General features: G+C 32.2%; 1 protein-coding gene across 6 annotated transcripts in view; it reads right to left on the bottom strand.

Annotated features, from left to right (window-relative positions):
* Positions 1-22,252, bottom strand: part of Nfat5 (nuclear factor of activated T cells 5) — a 109,141-nt gene that overhangs the window by 35,328 nt on the left and 51,561 nt on the right. For 3 of the 6 annotated variants that reach the window (XM_046434988.2, XM_046434989.2, XM_046434990.2), the window contains 3 exons: positions 9,565-10,123; positions 4,330-4,522; positions 1,270-1,460 (listed from right to left, as the gene is read on the bottom strand). In XM_046434988.2, coding sequence (XP_046290944.1) covers positions 1,270-1,460; positions 4,330-4,522; positions 9,565-10,123 — 943 coding nt within the window. Of the gene's footprint in view, positions 1-1,269; positions 1,461-4,329; positions 4,523-9,564; positions 10,124-10,572; positions 10,635-22,252 lie in introns of all 6 variants that reach the window. The other 3 variants (XM_046434991.2, XM_046434993.2, XM_046434994.2) reach the window with 3 other exon arrangements.

The following is a 22,252-nucleotide window of genomic DNA, read 5'->3' as shown; positions in this document are numbered from 1 at the left end:
GATGAATTTAGACCAGCAATATGTTTTTCACATCAAAATGGGTCAAGACAACGCATGGTTTATGTTGAACTGTTTCTAAAGCAAACATTAAGAGCAGAATTTAGAAAGGCAAATTGAATTGTTTATGATTTTTATTTTCAATTTTAATATTATAAGTCTTTTTTTTAAATGACCTTATTCATTTTTATGTGGTACTGAGGATTGAACCCAGGGCCTTGCACATGTAAGGCGAGCGCTCTAACGCTGAGCCATAACCTCAACCCCAATATTATAAGTGTTAATAAGTAAATATCTGTAATTTTCTAAAAATCCAATATTTTACTTGGTTTTCATTTCCCTAGCTTTCACTACAGCAATTTCTCAGCAAATAGCAACAGAATTAAATTTAACTCATTACCATTCTGTAGTAATTTTTAAAATTTGTATTATGGTTTGAATATGAAGTATCTCCTAAAAGCTCTTATTAATGCAACAACACTCAAAGATGACATGATTAGATCATAAGAACTATAACCTAATCGGTCCATCCTAGTTTGAAAGGGCTGGCTGCATGGTAACTGTAGGCCAAAAGGGTGTGGCTGGAGGAAGTGGGTCATTCAGGAGGTACCCTGAAAGGGTGCATTCTTTTCCCTGTATTTCTTAGCTCATTCTTTCACAAGTGTGTGCACTCATGTGTACTCTCTTTTTCTGTTTCCTGATCCCACCATGAGTTAAGCAGCTTTCCTCTGCTGGGCTCTTCCCCATGGTGTGCTTCCTGAAAGCAATGCAACTGCTGTTAGTCCAGAGCAATAGAGTCAGCCATCTATAGACTGAAACCTCTGAAACTGTGAGCCCCAAAGAAACATTCTCTTCTCTAAGTTGTTCTTATTGGATATTTTGGACACAGCAACATAAAAGTTAACTAAAGCAATTTATAATATTTAAAATATTTCAAGAAAATACTTGAAATCTTCTTTTATACACTAGAAACTAAAACTTTGTCCTAAAATGAAAGTGTAACATACAATGAAAAATTTTTTTTAAGTTGTTGATGGACCTTTATTTTACTTATTTATATGTGGTGCTGAGAATCGAACCCACTGCCTCACTCATGCTAGACAAGCGCTCTACCACTGAGCTACAACCCCAGCCCTGAAAACATTCTTTTATTTTTATTTTTATTTTTTTGTGGTGCCAGGGATTGAACCCAGAGCCTTGTGCATGCAAGGCAAGCACTCTATCAACTGAGCTATATCCCCAGCCCTGAAAACATTCTTATCAAGTACTTACGCAAGTGTCATGTTGTTGCTAGGATCAAGGCCAACTTCTATAACAGTGGTGCCTTCAATGTCCACTTCTTTGCAGGGAGTTGTATTTCGTCCAGTTACTCTGCAGGCCTGATAAAATCCATGTGGTTTCACTCGGCCAGAGTCATTGCCCACAAACACCTGCAACACTACTGGTTCATTATGGCCTTCCAGCTGGAACCAGAATAACATATAGCAGAAACAATACTAATTAACATTTCATGTAAGGTAATTATAAAATATAATATTTAAGCCCAAATTCTGTATTTGTAACTGGATTAAAGAAATAATTTAAATCCTCAAGAAAAACAGAGGTCAAATATTTTTATAATGGAGAGTTGGCTAAGTTTCTGCAGAAAACTGTAGTTTTAATTCACAATAACCACATTTTAATTAAAAAATTTAGATGGTAGAAGACCTAAATTATCATTTGAAACTTACTTGTACCAGCAGATGAAAATGAACACACACTCCTTTTGATAGCATATAGTTACTCAGGACATACCACCATCATTCATAGAAAACTGTATTATGGGGCTGGCTTTGTAGCTCAGTGGTATAGCACTTGCCTAGACCATGTGAGGTACTGGGTTTGATCCTCAGCACCACATAAAAATAAATAAAATAAGGTTTCTGTATCTATCTACAACTAAAAAATTAGAAAAGTGTATTATGTTAGTGGCATCATTTTCATTATCAAATGAGTATATGTACTAAAATTTTACTAAAGCCGTAAAAGAAAAAAAAGTGTTTCAAGTGCAGCTGAATAAATAATATGGAAATGAAGCCCATTTTCAAAGACGAGGTATACATATACACACATGCATATGTGCATGCACACACACACATACACACACACACATCATCATGAAATTCTGGGACAAAACACGTTCAGAAAAACTAGCTATTTCAATCTAGAATTCATGGATCATTACAGGTCTCTAGAAAAAGCTTTCATAAATTATAATAAATATTTAAAATCAGAATAAATATTTAAAATCATTTGAGAGCAAATATTTCCAATCTCAATTCTTGATAAGGCTTTTAGTTAAACACTAAAGCTGATGATATAGAACACAGAAAATCACAAAGTAATTTGTATTACATACACTAAAGTGCTTTAAAAAACTTGTACATTTTTTCTGTCCCAGTATAGTGGTATATTTGTGAAATTATAGTCATATGAAGCAAATAATCAATCAAATAATAAAGTACTCAAATTGATAGTAAGTGCTAACATGTAAAGGGATGTAATATTTGTTGAATGAATAAATAAATAAACTTTTAAGGTCAGTCTATTCATTCTCTATCATAGACAACAGGACTAACATCTAACTAGCTAAGTACTTAGAAAATCATAACTTAAAAGTCAAGGCAAACAGGTTTTTAAAACCATTGACCAAACTATTGAACTGCTGAACTGTTTGACCACACAAATATTTATCCAATGAATAACTCAAATTTATCATTTGCTTGTTACTTGTCCTTGGTTTGAGGACTGAGGGATGAGTTAGGGAGGAGCCAAGATTAAGTAAAGATGATATTGTACATGTGACTATTAATCAACCTTATAAAATGGTCACAGGCAAATTTCCCAATTCTGAGTATCAACCATAATTTCTTTCAAGCATAAAATGAAAGGTAACCCAATTCTACTCTAATCTTGAAGTAGAGTTCACCTAACATGTTCATACAAATGGTGTTTAATAAGACTTTTCATGTAACTAGCCAAATTTCCCCTCAGTATTTTGCAAGGGGTAGGGACAATTGTTAAAACATCCCTCATCTCCCCCACCTATTTATTTTTTGCTTATTTTATGTTCAAAGAGACTTTCTTCTTTCTCTATTTTTTTTTTTTGTTGTCGACACTGTAGGAGTTTTGAGCCCGGGGCAATTTACCACTGAGCTACTTCCACCCAACCTTCTCTTTCTTCTTCTTCTTCTTTTTTTTTTTTTTTAATTTTGAGACAGGGTCTCACTCAAACTTGTTATTTTCTTGTCTCAGTCTCCCAAAGCACTGGGATTACAGGCAGGCACCACAGTGCCCAGCTAGAACTATTCTTTATATCAAGATATCCCAGTCAGGCCTGTAATCCCAGTGGCTCCAGAGGCTGAGGCAGGAGGATGGCAAGTTCAAGGCCAGCCTCAGCAAAAGCGAAGTGCTAACCAACTCAGTGAGACCCTGTCTCTGAATAAAATACAAAATAGGGCTAGGGATGTGGCTGAGTGGTTGAGTGCTCCAATTCCCAGTACCAAAACAAAAACAAAAACAAAAAACAACACACAACCCAGATGCTGAATTTAAACCTTTTTTTACTTTTAATCTGAGTTCTGAAAATATTTATATATATATATATATATATACTTTTTTTTTTTTTTGGTACTAGGGATTTAACTCAAGGACACTCAACCACTAAGCCATACACCCAGCCCTATTTTTGTATTTTATTTAGAGACAGGATCTCATTGAGTTGCTTAGCACCTCACTTTTGTTGAGGCTGGCTTTGAACTCACAATCCTCCTGCCAAGGACTCTGGAGCCACTGAGATTATGGGCTTGCGCCACCATGCCCAGCTGACAAATTATTAATATTTAATTTACAACCTATATTTTAAATTAAGACTTGTTACATATAACCAACTCTTCTAGGTTGAATAGTTCTGATTACTTTAGCCATCTCAAAAGTCTTATTTTCCAAGTCTTTAATAATACCCACTATATCTTTGCATTCACTTTAAAATTTCTGCTTAATATAAAATTTGGGATGAATTTAAATCCAGTGTAAATTTTAAGAGAAAGATAATTCATGATTTATAGATATTTTACTTTTGAGAACATAGTCTCACCTTTCATTCAAACTAACACTCAAATGGTATCAATGTGATATTTAGTTTAAGGTCCAATTAGCTTCTACTCTGTTTTCAATTATATATATAGATAATAATTCTAATCTTCTGTTTTAGACAGCTTTTGCTGGGGTTAAAAACAAAAAAATGGTAAAACTGGAGAAAATTCTTCATACATTACTAAATAAAATAAACACCTTTACTGTAGGAAAGCCTTGCTGTGTTCTATCTTTTACTGAGCCACGACTTCCCTCAGTCAGGTACCGAGCTCGGTGCTGGGTCTCAGGCTGCACAACTATCTTCAGCTCCTTTCCCTCACTTTTAACTGGATACTGTCCACACAACATAGGGCTCTTCTTTACTCCAGTTCCTTTTTGGTTGTCCAATGTTCTGAGAAATCGAAGCACAACATGAAGAACATATCAAAAACGGTTTTCTATAAAACTAAGATAAAGGAAGAAACAGAACAGGCAATAACACTTAAAACAACTGCTTAGCTTACTGACAAAGTACAGCCTAAAAGAAGGTACATTACATAACTAAAGTATCTTCAAAAAATTTTCAACAAAATTTAACTGTGATGTAAAAAAGAAAATTGGACAAGAAAAAGAAAGAATGCATGTGACCAGCTGGAAGAAGGAGGAAGACTGCATACAATAAACTATGATGTATACTTACACACTTCAGTCAAAATAAAAATTTTAAAAATTATACATATATGTGAGTTCCTACATATAGTTAAAAGTAACTATTATTACTCTCTTATCAAACTTCCAAAGGGGGGAAAAAAGAAAAATAAACAGGAGCAGCAAAAGACATAACTAAACCAAACCTCCAACACACATACACATACAGAGCCCAAAACAACAATGACAGTATATATAGCATATTCTTTTAAATCTCTTTCTCAGTAAGTCAAAATGATAAAATTAGAATTTAAAAAATCAGTGATTAAATTTTTAATGGGAAATTACTTTGCTCTAAATAGTATTTCCTAGAAGTATGGTTTTTCAGAGTATTTTTATTTACTTAAAATGATTAAAGCTCTCAATAAAAAATGTTATAATCTGGGCTTTATAGCATCAACAATCTAACTTCATAAATTGTGCTTTAAAAAATTTTTGTTAATAATGCATTTGTTATGTGTAACTATGTTAAAAAAATATTCCAAATAGTGGTTAGGCTAGCATATATAATCTGTAAAGTTGCTAAATCACTGCAAATATGTAATGAAAATAAGAAGAAAACAATACTATTAGATTTTTTTTTCTTTTGAGCAACATAAAATGCAATTAAAATTATCCATGTATATTTTTAAATAGTCAGGGTGTATAATACTTTTTGACTCGCATTGAAAGTTCAGAAACCAGAAGACACAGAGGACAACATCTCCTCCAAAAGTAACCAGATCCCAGGAGGAATATTAGGACTTCAAACACAGAAGAACTAAACATCCTTAAAACTCTTTTAATGTCTACCCAGAGGGCGTACCAAGTTGTTGTCTCAATCATTGAGAACAAAGGAAAGAAAGGCAGTACCCTCAATAGAAATGAGGACAGGGTTGACAAGCCCCTTGGCTAGGAAATGGGCAGAAGAATGAAGAAAGCAGCAATGGAACTGACATAGAAATGCAGTAAGAAATGCAGTAAAAGGAAGAGTTCTCAGGGCAAGTGCTGTGCTTAATTGTCAGGTTCAGGAACTGAACAAATGTTTGTTGATAAAGGCAAATAGGAAGAAAAAATGCACAAAGAAAGGAAAGCAGAGGATCCTAACTGGACAAGGAATGCCATTCATGTAAGTTTGACATAATGAACTTGAAGATTACCTGTGTAAGTCATTTTAAAAGGCCCTGGAAGAATACATTCTATGAACAAGAGGATCAAGTTGAAGCTGGAACAATGGGCAATAAACCCTGCTTTTCTTTTCATCATTCTGGATAGAAATTCAAACATTTGGTCTGAATAGTATAAAATTCCTTGCAAATGAAATCCTATAATAATACTGTTTTATATTCATCTTACTATTAAATAAAAAAATTCATTTATTAAAATACGTAAAACATCCCCCACATATACACACAGAGGGACTAAAGAATAATAAAGCTAATTTACTAGATTATTGACTAATTTCTTGTATTTTCAAATATTTGTAATTTATATCTAGCAATTCTATAATAAAAAAGGGAAAATTTTAGTTGGAAATATAAAGAAAATGAGTATGACGTTAATTAATTTGTCCAGTATAGGATTTTATGTTTACTTAAGCTAGTCAAATTTGAAATGTAAGGATAAATAAATGGAAATAAGTGTTACTAGTCTAGAAAAACAAAATACCTTATTTGGGATGCAGACTGTTGAGTGAGTTAACAAAATATATATAATAAGGCTTGAAGACAAATAGCAGGCACTCATAGTGGTGCATGCTTGTAATCCCTGCTACTCTGGAGGCTGAGGCAAGAAGATCAAGTTTGAGGTCAGCTTCAAAAATTTAGCAAGACAATGTCTCAAATAAAAATAAAAAGTGCTAAGGTTGTAGCACAGTGCTTAGAGTGTCCTTGAGTTCAATCCCTAGTAGGTTGTTTGGGTGGTTAGTTGTATAGCCCTTGGCTAGCATGTGTGAGGCTCTAGGTTCCATCCCCAGTACCATAAAAGGGGAAAAAAATGTAAGCACATTGAATTAAGCAATTTCTGAAATGACAGTTTTTCTCAAAACTTGTTTTTATTCTCTTAAGTTTAAACAAAAAATATGCATATTTAAACCTATAGACACGTAATGAAAACATTAACTGATTCTTGGAAAACATTAACTGATTCTTGACTTTTTTTTTTTTTTTAAGGCATAGTGGCTTAAGCAAAAATAAGAAAGTACCAATAGTTATATAAAATTTGGTGATTCTGGGGATTGCATCTAGGGCCTCTCCCATACTAGAAGAGCACTACGATTCTTGGACTACACTCTAGGTTGATATTTTACTTCAAAATAACAACTAAAAAAAGAAAATCCACTGTTCTGACTATTGTTGCATATTCTATTCAGGAGTCTTAAAATGACATTCTTTTTCTCTTGTGCCAGACAATCTTTTTTTGTTATCTTTGACACAAAAAATAATTTCCACTGTAAAATGCCTAAAATAGGTTTCATAATACATGGCATCATATCTTAAACTTCTCAGGAATAGTTAGAAGAGATATGGACTACTGATTCTCAAAACATTTAGTTGAATTTCAGCATGATATGGCTAGCAATATTTAAATACTGAAGAGCTTTTTAATAAGTTTGTTTTTACAAACTCTTAACATTTTAGTTATAAAAAATGGTATTTCCATTTTTATCAAGATTTCTATCTTGAAGGTCAATAAGTTACAATGTAGTTCAAAGTACATTTTTTAAATACTTAGCATTATATGAATTGCAAATTATAGCACATTAATTCTAAGGCTATATAATTTACCTCTCAAAACATTTTAAAATTTCATGTTTTTAACATCTTTTTCGTTATTGAAGAATATGGGTTACCAGCTTGGGATGCTCTGAAAAATTGTTTTCAAGGCCCATTTTTCCATACATTTTATATATGGCTTCATCCTTTCCTCCTATAGTTCTTATAAATTCAAATTTTAAACTTCTTCATCATTTCCATATGCTAGTGTCAAATAATTTTCCATTACCTAAGAAGCTGGACATTTCTTCTTCTGCTTGATGGAGTTTCTGCTCCATGAATTATTTCATGAAAGATTTTGTCTTGACCAATGTCATTACACTTTCCCTGGGTAACCTCAAATCATTTCTAAGATATATCTATCATACAAAAGCAGAAGCAAAAAAGATGTAGGTCAAGTTCTCTTTAATTAGCAACTGCAAATCACTATGTTGACTATCCCTAAGTCAAATTTTTATTTTCTCTTAATGTGGAATTTTAACATCTCTTCTAGTATAAATATGAAAATCTCTCACTGGAACTTTATGAGACCTTCTCCATTGAAGCCCAAATAAATATATGTACATATATTTAATGATTTTAATGAACCTTTTAAATCTGTGCTACTAGTCACATTTACTTAAATGACCTGTGATATTCATTGTTTTAGTGCCTTATTCTCTATGTAATATTTCTACAGTTATTATGTTCTGAAATTCTTGAATCTGTTAAATGGCAACATTTTAGGAAACGATACACCTTGCTTCTTTTAGGAAATTCCCTAAACTATACTTTTTCTAAAATGAAAAAGCACTTTTATTAAACTATATCACTCCGTAGGAATATTAAATTAAAAAAGTGTAAAAGAAATCAATATATTAATTCTTGCTTAAATGATGGATATTACTTTTTAAATGTACAAAGGGAATATTTAAGGAAAAGTCTAAACATATCAAGAATATTCTCTGTAATAGTCAAACAGATTTTTAATATGAGATCAATGATATCATCATGTAGGAAACCAATCTAATGTTTCTGGGCAGCTATTTGTGACAAACTGAAATTTTAAGGGATTATGGGTCAATGAAAGGATCATAATCATGTCTCTGCCTCCCAAAAATGTAATTCTTAAAATCCAATGAGTTAAATTTTACTAAACTATGTTGAATAAATTGTAGGAAAATTTAATTTTAAAAATCTAGCAGCTAAATTTTATAAATTAAAGTACTAAAAAAAAAAAGTTTAAAATAAGCCATACTAGTCTGTATTATAGCAGTGAGTACCCTGTAACGTAGCTATTGAAACATATTTATTTAGTGAGTAGTATGAACTGGCATGAATGAACAAAAACTCAGAATGTGTACCATGATCCTGTTACAGTATCTTCTAATAAGTTATCCAGAATCACAGAAAAAGTAGTAGTGATTTTCTTAAAAAAATAAATAAAAAATAATCCTGAATTGACATAACGTATCCAAGAAAAAAAATTTTAAACATATGAACCTCAATGACTAGAATCAAATCATCAATTTAGTTTTTTCTAATTTTCATCAAGTAAAAAGGGGGGGAAAAGATAAAATCTAAATCCTCTCAAAAATGTAATGGAGTGAACCACATGAAGATACAATCTCAAAGAGAACACAAATTATCTTTTGGAGAATGTTTTTGTGTTGGTTTAGTTAGAGTCATTACATTGCTACTTATGTCAATAAGTAAAAATATTTTAAAATTCTTTTAAAATACAAATTCATTTGAAATTTAGAAGTTATTTCAAAACAGATTATTGGTATTTTCTACTACCTATCCTCATACTAATATACCTAAGGCTATACTATTATTTTATTTTTTCTCTAGTAAAACTTGATAAGTTTAAGTTAAAATTTTCATGTATTTCAATGATAAAATTAGCACCTCTGCTTTATATGCAAACTTGAGCTGAACAATTAAGTTGGGAATGATTTATTTTTTTGTTTTGCATAATGGTGATAGAACTTTAAAAAATGTGAATACCAACCCATTTCCAGCTTTTGAGTTGCCTTTGTTGTCCGTGGTAAGCTGAGAAAGCACATAGTGAGGTGCTTTGGCACTGTCGGCATCAAATATATCCATATTAGATTCTTCACAATCTCGTCGTTTGACCCCCGGCCTCTGCTTTGGATTTCGTTTTCGTGATTTACGAGGTACCTCAGTGTTATCATTGTAGGAACTGGTGCTCATGTTACTGAAGTTGGAGGGGGAATCCTCCATCCACATACTGCAGCTCTGCTCAGATTCCAATCCACACCCCTCATCCTGGCAGGACATCCGACTGTTATCCAGCAAGTCCTCGGGTGGTGGTGAGATGTACAAAACTGTGTGCCTCTTCGGGGTTGATGGATGCTGCTGAACTGTGTTACTGGTTAACTGCTTTTCACTTACCCCTCTGTTACTTACCCCCACGGCTGAGGAGCAGCTCTCCACTTGCATAGCCTTGCTGTCGGTGACTGAGGTAGAATAAATGGTAGGGCTGGAAGAGGTGGTAAAGGAGCTGCAAGCACCGCCCATGGAGGAAGAGGAGGGAGCTGAAGAAGCATCTGCAGTGTATAATTCAAGAGTAAATATACTATACATGTTTTCACCTATGCTGGCTAGCAGTCCCATTGAATATGTGATTTGTGAACTGATTGTTTTTCCCCAAAATGAATGATTGGAATTTGGTAACATTTTAGAATATAAATGCTTCAAGCAATACAAAGCCTAAGAAATGAATTTTTTTAAATGTCCAAATAGCATTATTTTACTTGTGTTATAATTGATAAAATTTTTAAATCTAATTTAATGTTTTAAGCTGTAAAGCAAGAATAAAATTTTTTATTGCCTCAGCTGGTTGTTCTGTTGAATTTTAATCAGTTAAGGTAATAAAGAAAACCCCAACATGAAATATATGTTTGTGGTCCACATTCAATGCCAATTAAATAATTCATTATAGAATTTGAAAAGTGGGACTGTGCTTAGCCACAAAATATTAAAATAAGTTTCTAACCTATGAAGCAGAGAACTACAGGTCATTTTTAATGCAGACACTCCCTGCTTCAGAGGCAAATCCTGGAATAAAAATATGAGAAAATAAATGAGAAGAGCTGCTGATTATTCCAGATATCAATTATAAAACGAAAAATAAATAGAAAAAATATATAATCAACTGAATTGGAGACAAAATGGAACTGGTACCATCACTATCATTGGATGTAAAATCTAGAAAAATAAAGTGAAAAAGGTTTGATTTGGAACATGCCAGGTTGTATAAGAAAAATCAGTTAACCATTGAGAGTCTACAGAAGATGGAAGTGACAGTTCAAAACCATGAACTCTAAAAGACAGAGATCCATCACTTAAGATGCATGAAAAGCATAGTAAGGGCTGATTAGTAGATGGATTTCTTGTACAAAGTACTTGATTATGTGCTCAAAAATTGGTTAACACTGTCCATTTCCTTACCCCTTCCCTTTAACGGTCCTGCTTATTTGGAACTATTAAAAAAATTCCTAATAAAAATGAACAATTGGCTGAAGTCTTAACAAAAAAGGGTAAAGTATAAAAATCTCTGGAGAACATCAGAATTAATTCCTATAAAAAAGTTTTTTTTAATTAAACTGTTTATCAATTCACCTAGCAAAAAAGGTGATTTAGTAGATATTTTCAGACTGTGAGACAACTGGCAGTCATACTGAAAAGATATTACAACTGTAGCTTTTAAAAAACATAACCTTAGAGTCACACTAATATTGTTAGGTTGGCAGGTGTTACTGGTAAAATTTTACAAATACCAAATTATCTTGTACAAGATATGGAAAGGTTTATAACTGTGCACCTCAAAAATAAAAATAGGTCATGTGATGGACAACTTAAATGTTTAAATCTAAAATTAATTTGTAACCATAGTCATCAATGTCACAGTTTTAAAGTATACTTTAAAATTCAAAACTGTGATGTATCATTAATGAAATTATAATATTCATATCAATTATAAAGAGTAAAATGTAAGAATGCCAATATTTAGATACTCAAAAGTCAAAGATCCATTTTTTTCCTTCAAAATCTCTTTTTTTATTGAAAACATGTTTCAAGCCAAGCATGGTAGTACACCCTTGCAATTCCAGCTACTTGAGAGGTAGGAGGATCGATGCCAGTGCGGGCAACTTAATGAGACCCTGTCTCAAAATTAAAAAATAAAATAAAAAGGACTAAGGATGTAGCTCAGTGGTAGAGCACCCCTGGGTTCATTCCCCAGTAATACTTCCCCCACCAAAAAAAGAGAAAGAAAATATGTATCAAAAACACTTAAATTATTTGAAAGAAGTACAACCACCCAGAATTTTTCATTGTTGTCAAGACTGAAGTGCTCAGTAATTAATACTGGCCACATAATGTGATCTATAATTCCACATTGAAATACTTTACCCAACTACAATTGCGCCAAAAAACCTAAGTAACTAGACGATACCAGTTCCATTTTCCTGTTTGTATCCTTGTCAAATGCAGTAGCTGAAATTAGAAAATTCAGTCACTTTTAAACTGCATTCCAATTTAAAGAAAAATTTGTCAATTTTGTATCATGCATTAATGCAATGTTTTCTTAGTAAATAAATATTTTAAGATTTGTAAAAACTACAAAATCTAGATGCTAATGTCAGTGACAGTTTAGGAGCTGATTTGTAGCCACTTTGGGTTTAAATATAAAGTTTTTTTTCCATTGCTTTTTGAAAAATACTACAAAACTCATTTTAGGAAAAAAAATAGAAAAAATATGTCTAACATTGCTCCATCTGTTCCAACTATTGGCAAAAATTATTTTTTTGTGTGTGTATGGCCTATATTCTTAATGCTCAGAAAAATACAAGTAGGCAGCAGGCAGTATTTGCAGTAGAAGACACAAAGCATGCAGCATGAATGTGGTGAACCTGCATTTCTATAAAATGGCTTTACCCCACCCATTCTTTTTTAACGTGTCATGCACATTAGAGGGCAGAATATGAACATCACAGGATCCCTGACCACAAGTGGAAAGCATATGCGAAAAACAATGAATTCAAAAGCAAGTTATGTGGCTGTGATATTTTATGTGTGTGTGTGTGTGTGTGTGTTTTCATGCATAGTTCCTGACTTATGGCTCCTATAATTCCTGTAATTTCCTAAGTGGTAGAATAATAAAAAGTACCTTAGGTTAAAGTTACAGTCTTTTGTTTGAGAGTGATAAAAATGAAAGGTAGTGCTATGTTATTTATACCAAGCTCCATTCTGCCACTCCTGAGTTTTTATTAATAAGGTGATTTTTTTCAAAGTTTCTAGATAAACACAGGATTGGGGCAGAGGGGACAGCTGCCTAGAGAACCCACCAAACGCCTGTAGGGTGGCGGAAGAACTCAACAATTTCATTCTCCCGTCACCAGTGAGGAGAGGGGACTGAAGTTTTCATGAATAGTCAATTACCTAATCACGTCTACATAATAAAACTTCCATAAAAATCCAAAAAGACTGCTCCAGGGGCTTCCAGGAAGGTGAAGAATACATCCTTGAACCAGGAGAGGCGCACCTAAACTCCACAAGGGCCAAAGCTTTTTTTTTTTTTTTAGCTCAATACTCTTCCAAACCTTACCCTATGTATTTCTTCATCTGCTACTCATTTATGTCCTTTAAAATATCCTTTATAATAAACCAGAAACACAAATGTATGCACAAGTTCTGTGAGCCACTATAGCAAATTAATTGAACTCAAGGAGGGAATCATTAGAATATTGATCTACAGTCAGAAGCCAAAATTTTATTTTTATATATATAATTATTAAGTTAAATTGACAAATAAATGTAAATTGAAGAAAAAAAGATTTACTAGTCAAAGCCCTTCAAGCATAATATTACAACAGCATTATCTGATATAGTAAAAAGACTAAGAGTTTAAAGGCAATTGCTATTTCTACAGAGTGCTCCAATAATTTTCTTCTTTCAAACTACATATAAGCCAAATTACCTACTTGTATATTAACCGATAAATTTACCATGAATAAAAATATCTTTAATTCTATCCTATTTAAAATATAAATATAGTAGGATGCACTGGTGCCTGCTTTACTGTAACCCTGGCAGCTCTGGAGTCTGAGGCAGGAGGATCAGCAACTTAGCGAGGCCCTCAGCAACTAAGCAAGATCCTGTCTCTAAGTAAAACATAAAAAAGGACTGGGGACATGGCTCAGTGGTTAAGCTCTCCAGAGTTCAATACCCAATACAAAAAAAAAAAAAGTTTTTCAAGGCCAATCTCAGCAATTTAGAGAGACCCTGTCTCAAAAATTAAAAAATAAAATAGTGTAAAGCACCCCTGGGTTCAATCCCAGTATTTACTAAATTAATATATAAATGAATAAATGGAAAAGTTACAGAATGATGTCAAGAACATTTTAGATGGGTCTGGGGATGTGGCTCAAGCGGTAGCGCGCTCGCCTGGCATGCGTGCGGCCGGGGTTCGACCCTCAGCACCACATACAAACAAAGATGTTGTGTCCACTGAAAATTAAAAAATAAATATTAAAAAAATTCTCTCTCTCTCTTGAAAAAAAAAAAAAAAGAACATTTTAGATTTCTAAATAATAATTGTAAATTTACTTAAAATATTGCCAGCCTCAGCAACTTAGTGAGCCTTTGTCTCAAAATAAAAAGTAAAAAGGGCTAGGGATGTAGCTCAGTGGTAGAGTGTCACTGGCTTCAATCACCAATAGCAAAAAAAAAAAAAAAAAACAACCCACAAACAAACAAAAGCTATCTATCTATAAAGAGCTTTCACTAATTATATTACTAAATAAAATAGCAAGAACCAGCTTACTGGCATTCTATGGAACTAAAAGCTAATATAATCCTGCCCCATCTATATATTCTTTATTTATAAGTTCCTATAAACAAAAATCTAATTACTTCTTCCCCTTTCACCTTTTTGGTGCTGGTCTTTATATTTTGTTAAGAATGTGGAGTCTACATTTAATTGATGCATATTAAAAATATAATTCCAACATAAAATGTTTTAATAATTGTTTTTATTTCCTCATTGAGCAGAATAATTACAGTGTATTTCTGCTTCATAACTTCATAATTTTATTTGTTTCATTTGCCAATCCTTTACAAACCTAAGAGTTTTTCTTGACGTTTTTCTTAAAATTATTCTCTTATTTAAGTAGCATGTGAATGTTTACTTTTTTCTTTTGAAAAATAATTTCTTTTGAGAAATAATTATCTTTGAAATAATTTACATAGAATAATTTTATTTTTCCACAGCATTTTCTGCAACCCCAGAAGATACCATGAACCAAAAGGAATACTGACAGACCAATCTATAATTTACTAATAAAAATTTATAATCTCAGAAGAATAGATTAATGCTTAAATTTAAAAGGGAAGGGAAGCATTATACCTACAGTATCCTATATTTAAGTCTAACAATTTCAATATTAGCAGTAGCCAATTATCACATCAAATCCTAGTAATAATGGTGAACTTGAATTAAAAACATAGCTTCTTTTCAGAAGTGGTAGAGCTACACTATGCAGTGTAGCTCAATGGTAAAGTGCTTTCCCAGCATGTATGAGGCCCCAGGTTCTATTCCTAGCACCAAGGAAGGAAGGGTTCCAGGGATGGAGATAAACTGATGGAATCACTAAGGTTCACTCTGAATATTGAAAGTAGCTGGAGGGGGATATACAGATTATATCTACATGGACTACATGGATATCCCAGGATTTGCAAATATTATTAATTAATTTGATGAGAAAGATAAAATATTTTAAATGGTATCACATATAGGAACCTATATATATTTTATATATCCCTTGCTTAAACTATATTTAAAAATTAACAACTATTAGTTCTAGATGTGTCAACTATAAGTTACTTTACCACAATATTTTAGTGCTTAAAATGCAATGAGATTATATTTTATATAGGACTAACCATACTTTTTATAGAAAGCTCTGAAATTAGAAACATTTTTTAAAGTTCTCAAAAGAAGTAAATACCTTTCATTCATTTAAAATATATGAAAAAAATGACATTTAACTAAGCTTCCAAAATCAAAGCTGTTCTCTAGCATTTAAAAATAATTATGCACGTATATTTTATAACTTTTCAACATCTGTGTGAAATCAACTGAGTGTTCTAAAAAAAAAAACATTAAAATAAAAGCCATAAAATTTTTTAAGTGTATTAGGTGAACCAATAGTGGAACGGAGAAGGAGTAAACTATCGACTATTCACAAAAACCCAATACAGGATATTTGGAAACAATTTCTGATATAAAACACATTGTTGAATCAGTTATTCTTCGTAAGGATTATATTTTTCTTACTGGTAACAATGACTTCAAATCTAAACATCTTGTCTGATAAAAGTCACCAGATATAAGGACATATTTTCAGATTAAAGAAGAAAGATATTCAGAGAAAAAAAATTATAAGGCCAACATTCATCTTGTCAAGAGATTAAAATATCTAGAACACACAAAGTGGCTGCAAACCTGCTTTGTCAACACCTTACATGCCAACCTTCATTTTCTACTTTTTTTCTTCTTATTATAATATTAATGTAAAGTTCAAAACTTTACAAAAAGGTTTAGTTTCAATCAGTATCAATCCACTATTTAGAAACAAACAAAAAAATAAATGAAACAAAAACAAAAACAAAAAAAGGAAGGAAGAAAGAAAGAAGAAAAGACTTATGAAGAAGTCTGAAAACGAGACCGACCTATACCCTGGGTGAGATTGGATGGGTTAAGTGTCTCTGGCACTATTTGTCTTCACTATTGACAGACACTGTCACACAACCCACCACACGATGCCTGTCTCTGAATGGCGAAGCTAGAATGCAAGTTAAGTGTATTAATAGAAAAAACAACTAGCATCCCAGCATATAAAATAAGCAATCCAGATTAATTAACAAAAAAAACTGTAGGATTGATCATTTAATTTACATGTTTAAAGCAATTTCAATTTCCCATTTATACTTTTCCCACCCAACATAAGTTTACATGCTACAATAAGCAATGTTTTTAAAAAAAACTTTAAAAAACTAAATCATTAATATCCAAATAAATGCATATGGGAAAATTTCCTACCCAAATTTTTTGTTAACTCATATTCACCAATTTGTTCTTCTGTTTATAAATGCAATCTAATCCATAAGTCAGAATGCTCTCTCTCTCTCTCTTTCATGTGTTTTTTAGGCTATGCTCGTACCCAAACTCTCTTAGAGAAAGAAGATATGTTCTGAATAATACACTCAAGCTGTAAGAGATACTGTATTTTAGCAGCAAAAGAATCTTTTCCTTTCTTAGGCGTACTGATTCCCACATAATTCCTTTTCCTTCCATCAAAAAAGTTACCAATTTGTAATTTTAAATTAGATATGCCACTATGCATAAAACGTCTGATCCAAAAGCTCTAGTTTAAAGAACAATTACACTACTATTGAAGCTGAATAGTTTGCTAATGATTTACTGGAGACCATCTTTTTATTTCCCAGTCCATCAAACTGTAATACAGGGTTCTAATGCTCTAAAATAATTATTTTTCTGGTTTTTAGTATAAACTCTCATAATGTAGTCATGTACCGTATAACATGAATTTTCAATTAACAAAAGACTGAATAGTCAATGGTGGTCCAAATACATTACATCATCCAATGACATAGCTGTCTTAGTATGTGTTAAATACATGCTAATGTTTGCACAATGATGAAACTGCCTTATGATGCATTTCCCAAAACTTATCCCCACTGTTAAGTGATGCATGACTGTAAGTTTTTTTTTTTTCCTTTTGGGGGGGGGGGGGTTCCTAGTGCTAAGAATAGAACCCAGGGCTTCACACATGCTAGCCAAGCATTCTGCATATAAGCCATATTCCCAGTCCATGACTGTAATTGCCAGAATGCAATATATACATAGATATTAATTAAAGAATGATTCCTGGAAAATAAAATTGTTTTTTTCTGACATTTAGGGAAATGTTTTAAATGAATCTGTTGTGCCACCACACAAAAGAATTTAAGCACAGTGTAAAACATGTACTAGGTATACATTAAATTACATGTTATTTGTTTTTTTGTAGCACTGGAGATGGAACCCAGAGCCTCACACATACTAGGCAAGTGCTCTAGCTGCAGCTACATTCCCAGCCCAATAATTTGATTTTTAGTCCTTTTCAAGCTCTTTCCTATTGAAACAGAAAGATGTTTTCTATTATCCAGTGACTGGAAGCACTGCTGGTCAATAGTTGGTCAAGAGACTAAATACCAGAAGTAACTCTCTACCTCAAATAACTTCAAAAAAAGAAGAAGAAGAAAGAAATTACACTAATTGGCAAATACATTTATTATACTGCCAATGACCCAGGTGTAAGTAAAAAATTAGACAGCCAACTTTAGAAATATCTTCCTTCAGAAACTGTGTGTCCTTCCTATGACTTATCATCCTCTATCAATGTTCTTTTTATATACAAGGGTTTCTACTGACTCTATACAAAACAAACAAACAAAAAAAAAAACACCCTTACATAGTAAAAATAATGGCATTTATAAATCTAGTTTTTGTTTTTTTAAGTATTAGAGATTAAATTCAGGGTCTGGCATATGCTAGGCAAGTGCTCTACCACTGAGCTACTTTCCCAGCATTTTTTTTCCCCCTTAGTGGTACTAAGGCACGAACCCAGGGTTACTTATCAATGAGCTACATCCCCAGCCCTTTCTATTTAATTTTGAGGTAGGGTCTCACTAAGTTGCTGAGGCTGGCTTCAAACTTGATATCCTCCTGCCTCAGCCTCCCAAGAAGCTGAGATTACAGCCATGCACCACCATGCCCAGCTAAATGGTATCATTTGTTAAAAAGAAAACATATCAAATAAACAAGTAAAGCTCTTTTGTTATATGAATTATGTCAATGTCTTTGCTTATATTATGTTATTGGTGAGATAAAAAATTAGCTCACTCTGTGCATTAATTTTTTCTTCTTTTCCAGTACTGGGCATCGAGCACCCAGGGCCTTGCACATTCTAGGCAAGTCCTCTACCACTGACACTGAACTACATCCCCACCCTAGTGTGTTAACTTCTTAAGTGCAATTGTACAAAGCACATAAAAAGCATCTATTTTATGTAAATATTTGTCTTATAAATGGTTAAGAATCTGACCAGTTTTCAAATGCATTTCTAAGTGCTGGGGTATAGCTCAGTGACAGAATTCTTGCCAAGCATGTGTAAGGCCCTGGGTTCAATCCCAGGCAAAAAAAAAGTGTGTGTACACACACACACACACATATTAACTAATTAAAATAAAACACTGTTCTACAAACTCAGGTAACATATAAATGTGTGTTCTTTAATCAGAAACTGAATAAATAACAATTATTTATAAAAATTACTGCTAAACAGTCAGGCATGGTGGCACACACCTATAATCCCAGCAACTTGGGAATCTTCAGTTAAAAGGATCACAAGCTTGAGGCCAGCCCAGAAAACTTAGTGAGCCCCTATCTCAAAACAAAATAAGAAGGACTAGGAATGTAACTTATCAGTAGAAGACCTGAAATTGCATAGCAAGTACAAGGCCATGGGTTCCACCTCCAACACAGAGAGGAGAAAAAAACAGTTGATGTTAAAAATTAAAAGGACAATAAAAGGGAAATATTTAGAGAACACAGCAATAACAATCAAGATTACTTTCTAATAATAACAATTATAATGTGGATAGCCACCTGAATAAGCAGCTGTTTCTAAACTAATGGTTATGGCTCCAAGTTTGCTTATACTTTTCATTCTAATAAATCTGTATATACACACAAGCTATTTTTACATGTAAGTATGTATATTTACATTTACTATGGAATTTCAGAATATTAAGATCAAGGCAGAATACAGATTTTTGAATCTACTTGTGAAACATATCTGTAACTAGGATCTCATTTCCTCCTTAAGTGGTCCAATTTTCTAGGCAAAGTAAGAGTGTCCATTTGACATCAACTCACAACATTTTAGCTTACAACATCAATAATTAATTATCTTTCTTATTAATGGCTTTATTTACAAATAACATACTAAGTGGTGAAAATTCTGAAATATACTAACCCAGCAGGCAAATTTATTCTTCAAATATAGTCAATTCAAGAATGAAATTCAAATCACACAGCATTAAGTACTTTCTAGTACAAGGAAATAAGTTATAATAAATTCAACAGGATATGTAATTCTGTTGCTATTAATTAGTTTTTTAAAAACAATATTCTTCAAAAAAATCATATTTCCAATTTTCAAGTTCTAACTCTTCTAAGAAAAAGGCATGGCTTTTTCAACATAATCCTACAGACTTCTTCATCTAGGATATTATGTTCCCCTAAACCAAATGATAGCACACAATGTTAAATTCCCTCAAGAAATAAGACCTCAGCAAAAAAGAAAGAGGTGTACCTTTGGCTAGATATGATTATATACAATGATATGCAAATTATCTAGCACAATTCCAATAACAAAATGGAAACTCAAAAATAATAACATTTTCTTCACCCCAATTTTTGTATGTTTTTGTTGTTATGGATGATTTAGAAACTCCTTTGAGGTTAATTTAAATGATTGAGAGGTCTAAAATGAAAGATGGCTGTTCTTTGGTTACCAGACATTAATTTAATTGTCAAGTATTCTCTTTTACAGTGTAAACGGCACTCAATTAGGTTCTTTCAACATAGAAAACACAGATTATACACTTGAGATTTAATAATTGCCATGGCACAGAATTCAAAGCTCTTTAAAAGAAGTTTATTATATGGATCACTTTGTGTAAAGTTATAAACTTAAATTTTAGCCTTAAAAACCTACAGTGATCCAATTATTAGAGATATTCAACACAGATTTCTATTATACATGCTTTGACTGGGTACACCATACATCTTAAAAACTGTTTGGAAGTATACTTCTAAAAAGAGCAATAATATATAATTTTGGAAATAAAACACCAAATTTATGAAAATAAAAAATTATAAACTAGTTATGAATATTCTCTGAATCATAAAACTATAGTTTATTTAATTCATTACTTAGCTCAAAAATTTGAATAAAAAATTTTTTAAAGATGTGAAAGTCACTTTAACACAATATCATATTTTGTTATAAACTTGTACATATAGTATGATATACCCAAATGAAGACAGTCTGGGATAGAAATAATTTGATTTCTTAAAATTTCTTAAAATGAACTAACAGTTACTGTTGACTTCTGTGAAAGAATTCCTATTACAAATAAATTAAGTAAACCCAAGGATAAAAACTTGAAAGACAATACATTAAAAGTAATACTTAATTGTATGGCATGTGAATTGTATCTTAATAAAGCTGTTTTGTTTTGTTAACAAAAACCTGCCACACCTCATTTCAAAACCACAAATTCTGGTACATAACTGTTTCAATTCTCCTAAATATTACCTCAATTTTAGTTCTTCTTAATCCATATCACAATAGGATTCTCAATAATGCCTTTTTCTCTTGGTCAGCTCCTTATATTGCCCACCCCCTCAAAAAAAAAAAAAAAAACCCAAAATACATCAATTCATTTGGATATGCTTCTTATTTAAGAAAAATGGCCCCAGTTTTAACTACCAAGAATCTACAATAGTGTTCAAAAAAAACGTTTTAGTTCTAAAGTTTTTATTCACTAATATACTGAACCTTAACTCTCTACTACCTTTACAGGAGATAAAGGGGAGGCAAACAAATTTCGGACTGATGGCTACATCTTCCCTATTCTGAAACTTAGCTCCACTGAAAGGAAAGAAATTTCCCCTGGGATTCACAGGATCAAAAAGATGTTATTGTTGAGAGCATGTAAAGATGTAAATAGTACAGAAGCAAAAAAAAAGTTGAGAGACACTCCGTTACTCAGTATTCTGGATTGTGGATTAGCAGCATATTTATTCATGCACTCAGAAATATGTGCAGGGGGAAAAAAATCTACATTGGTGAATCTGAGAAACATGTTTGCAATAATTAAATAACAAAGAATGTCCATGAACACCCATATGCCCAGCCTCCATATTTTAAAATTTAAATTGATTTAAAACTCGTGAAACACAAACCTTTATGGCAGAACTAGAAGTCTGTTCCCACCAGGCCCTCATACCTGATAGCAGCCAATCCGGCTCCTTCAAAATTCTGAAGAATTAACTATATAAGAGTCATCATTTTTATGCATTTCATATTTAAACAGCAAAAGCTACATTGTTTTTTAAATTCACAGAAATTTAAATTAATGTGCATTTCCCTAGACATCTAGTCTTTTGGCCAGGAAAACATTAAATAACTTGGTAATATACTTCAAATCTCTCTTTTTTATATCACCAAGGGCATTAATATGTCAAATAAAAATGTGACTCTAATGATTTATATAACAGATTTCCCTATAATAATTATTTTGTAATTTAAACCCCTTTAATCTCTAACAGCATAAAATACAGAAATCATTCTACCAATATGACATTAGAATACCAGAATAAACTATATTGGTTACTAAAATTAAATTATATTTAATAAAATATTACAAATGATAGTTTTATAGATCACCAAAGCTTTGTATGAATAAAATAAAACTACCAAGGTGACCTCTATACTCTCTTCATCATCTTTATTATGTCAATAATTTCAAGATGATAA

The sequence above is a fragment of the Marmota monax genome, unplaced genomic scaffold, assembly GCF_021218885.2.
Source record: "Marmota monax isolate L192 unplaced genomic scaffold, Marmota_monax_Labrador192_F-V1.1 WCK01_AAM20220418_F8-fsc00024, whole genome shotgun sequence".
Classification (NCBI taxonomy): Eukaryota; Metazoa; Chordata; class Mammalia; order Rodentia; family Sciuridae; genus Marmota; species Marmota monax.
Note: the sequence above shows the minus strand (reverse complement) of the source record. Positions and strands in the feature narration are given on the sequence as shown.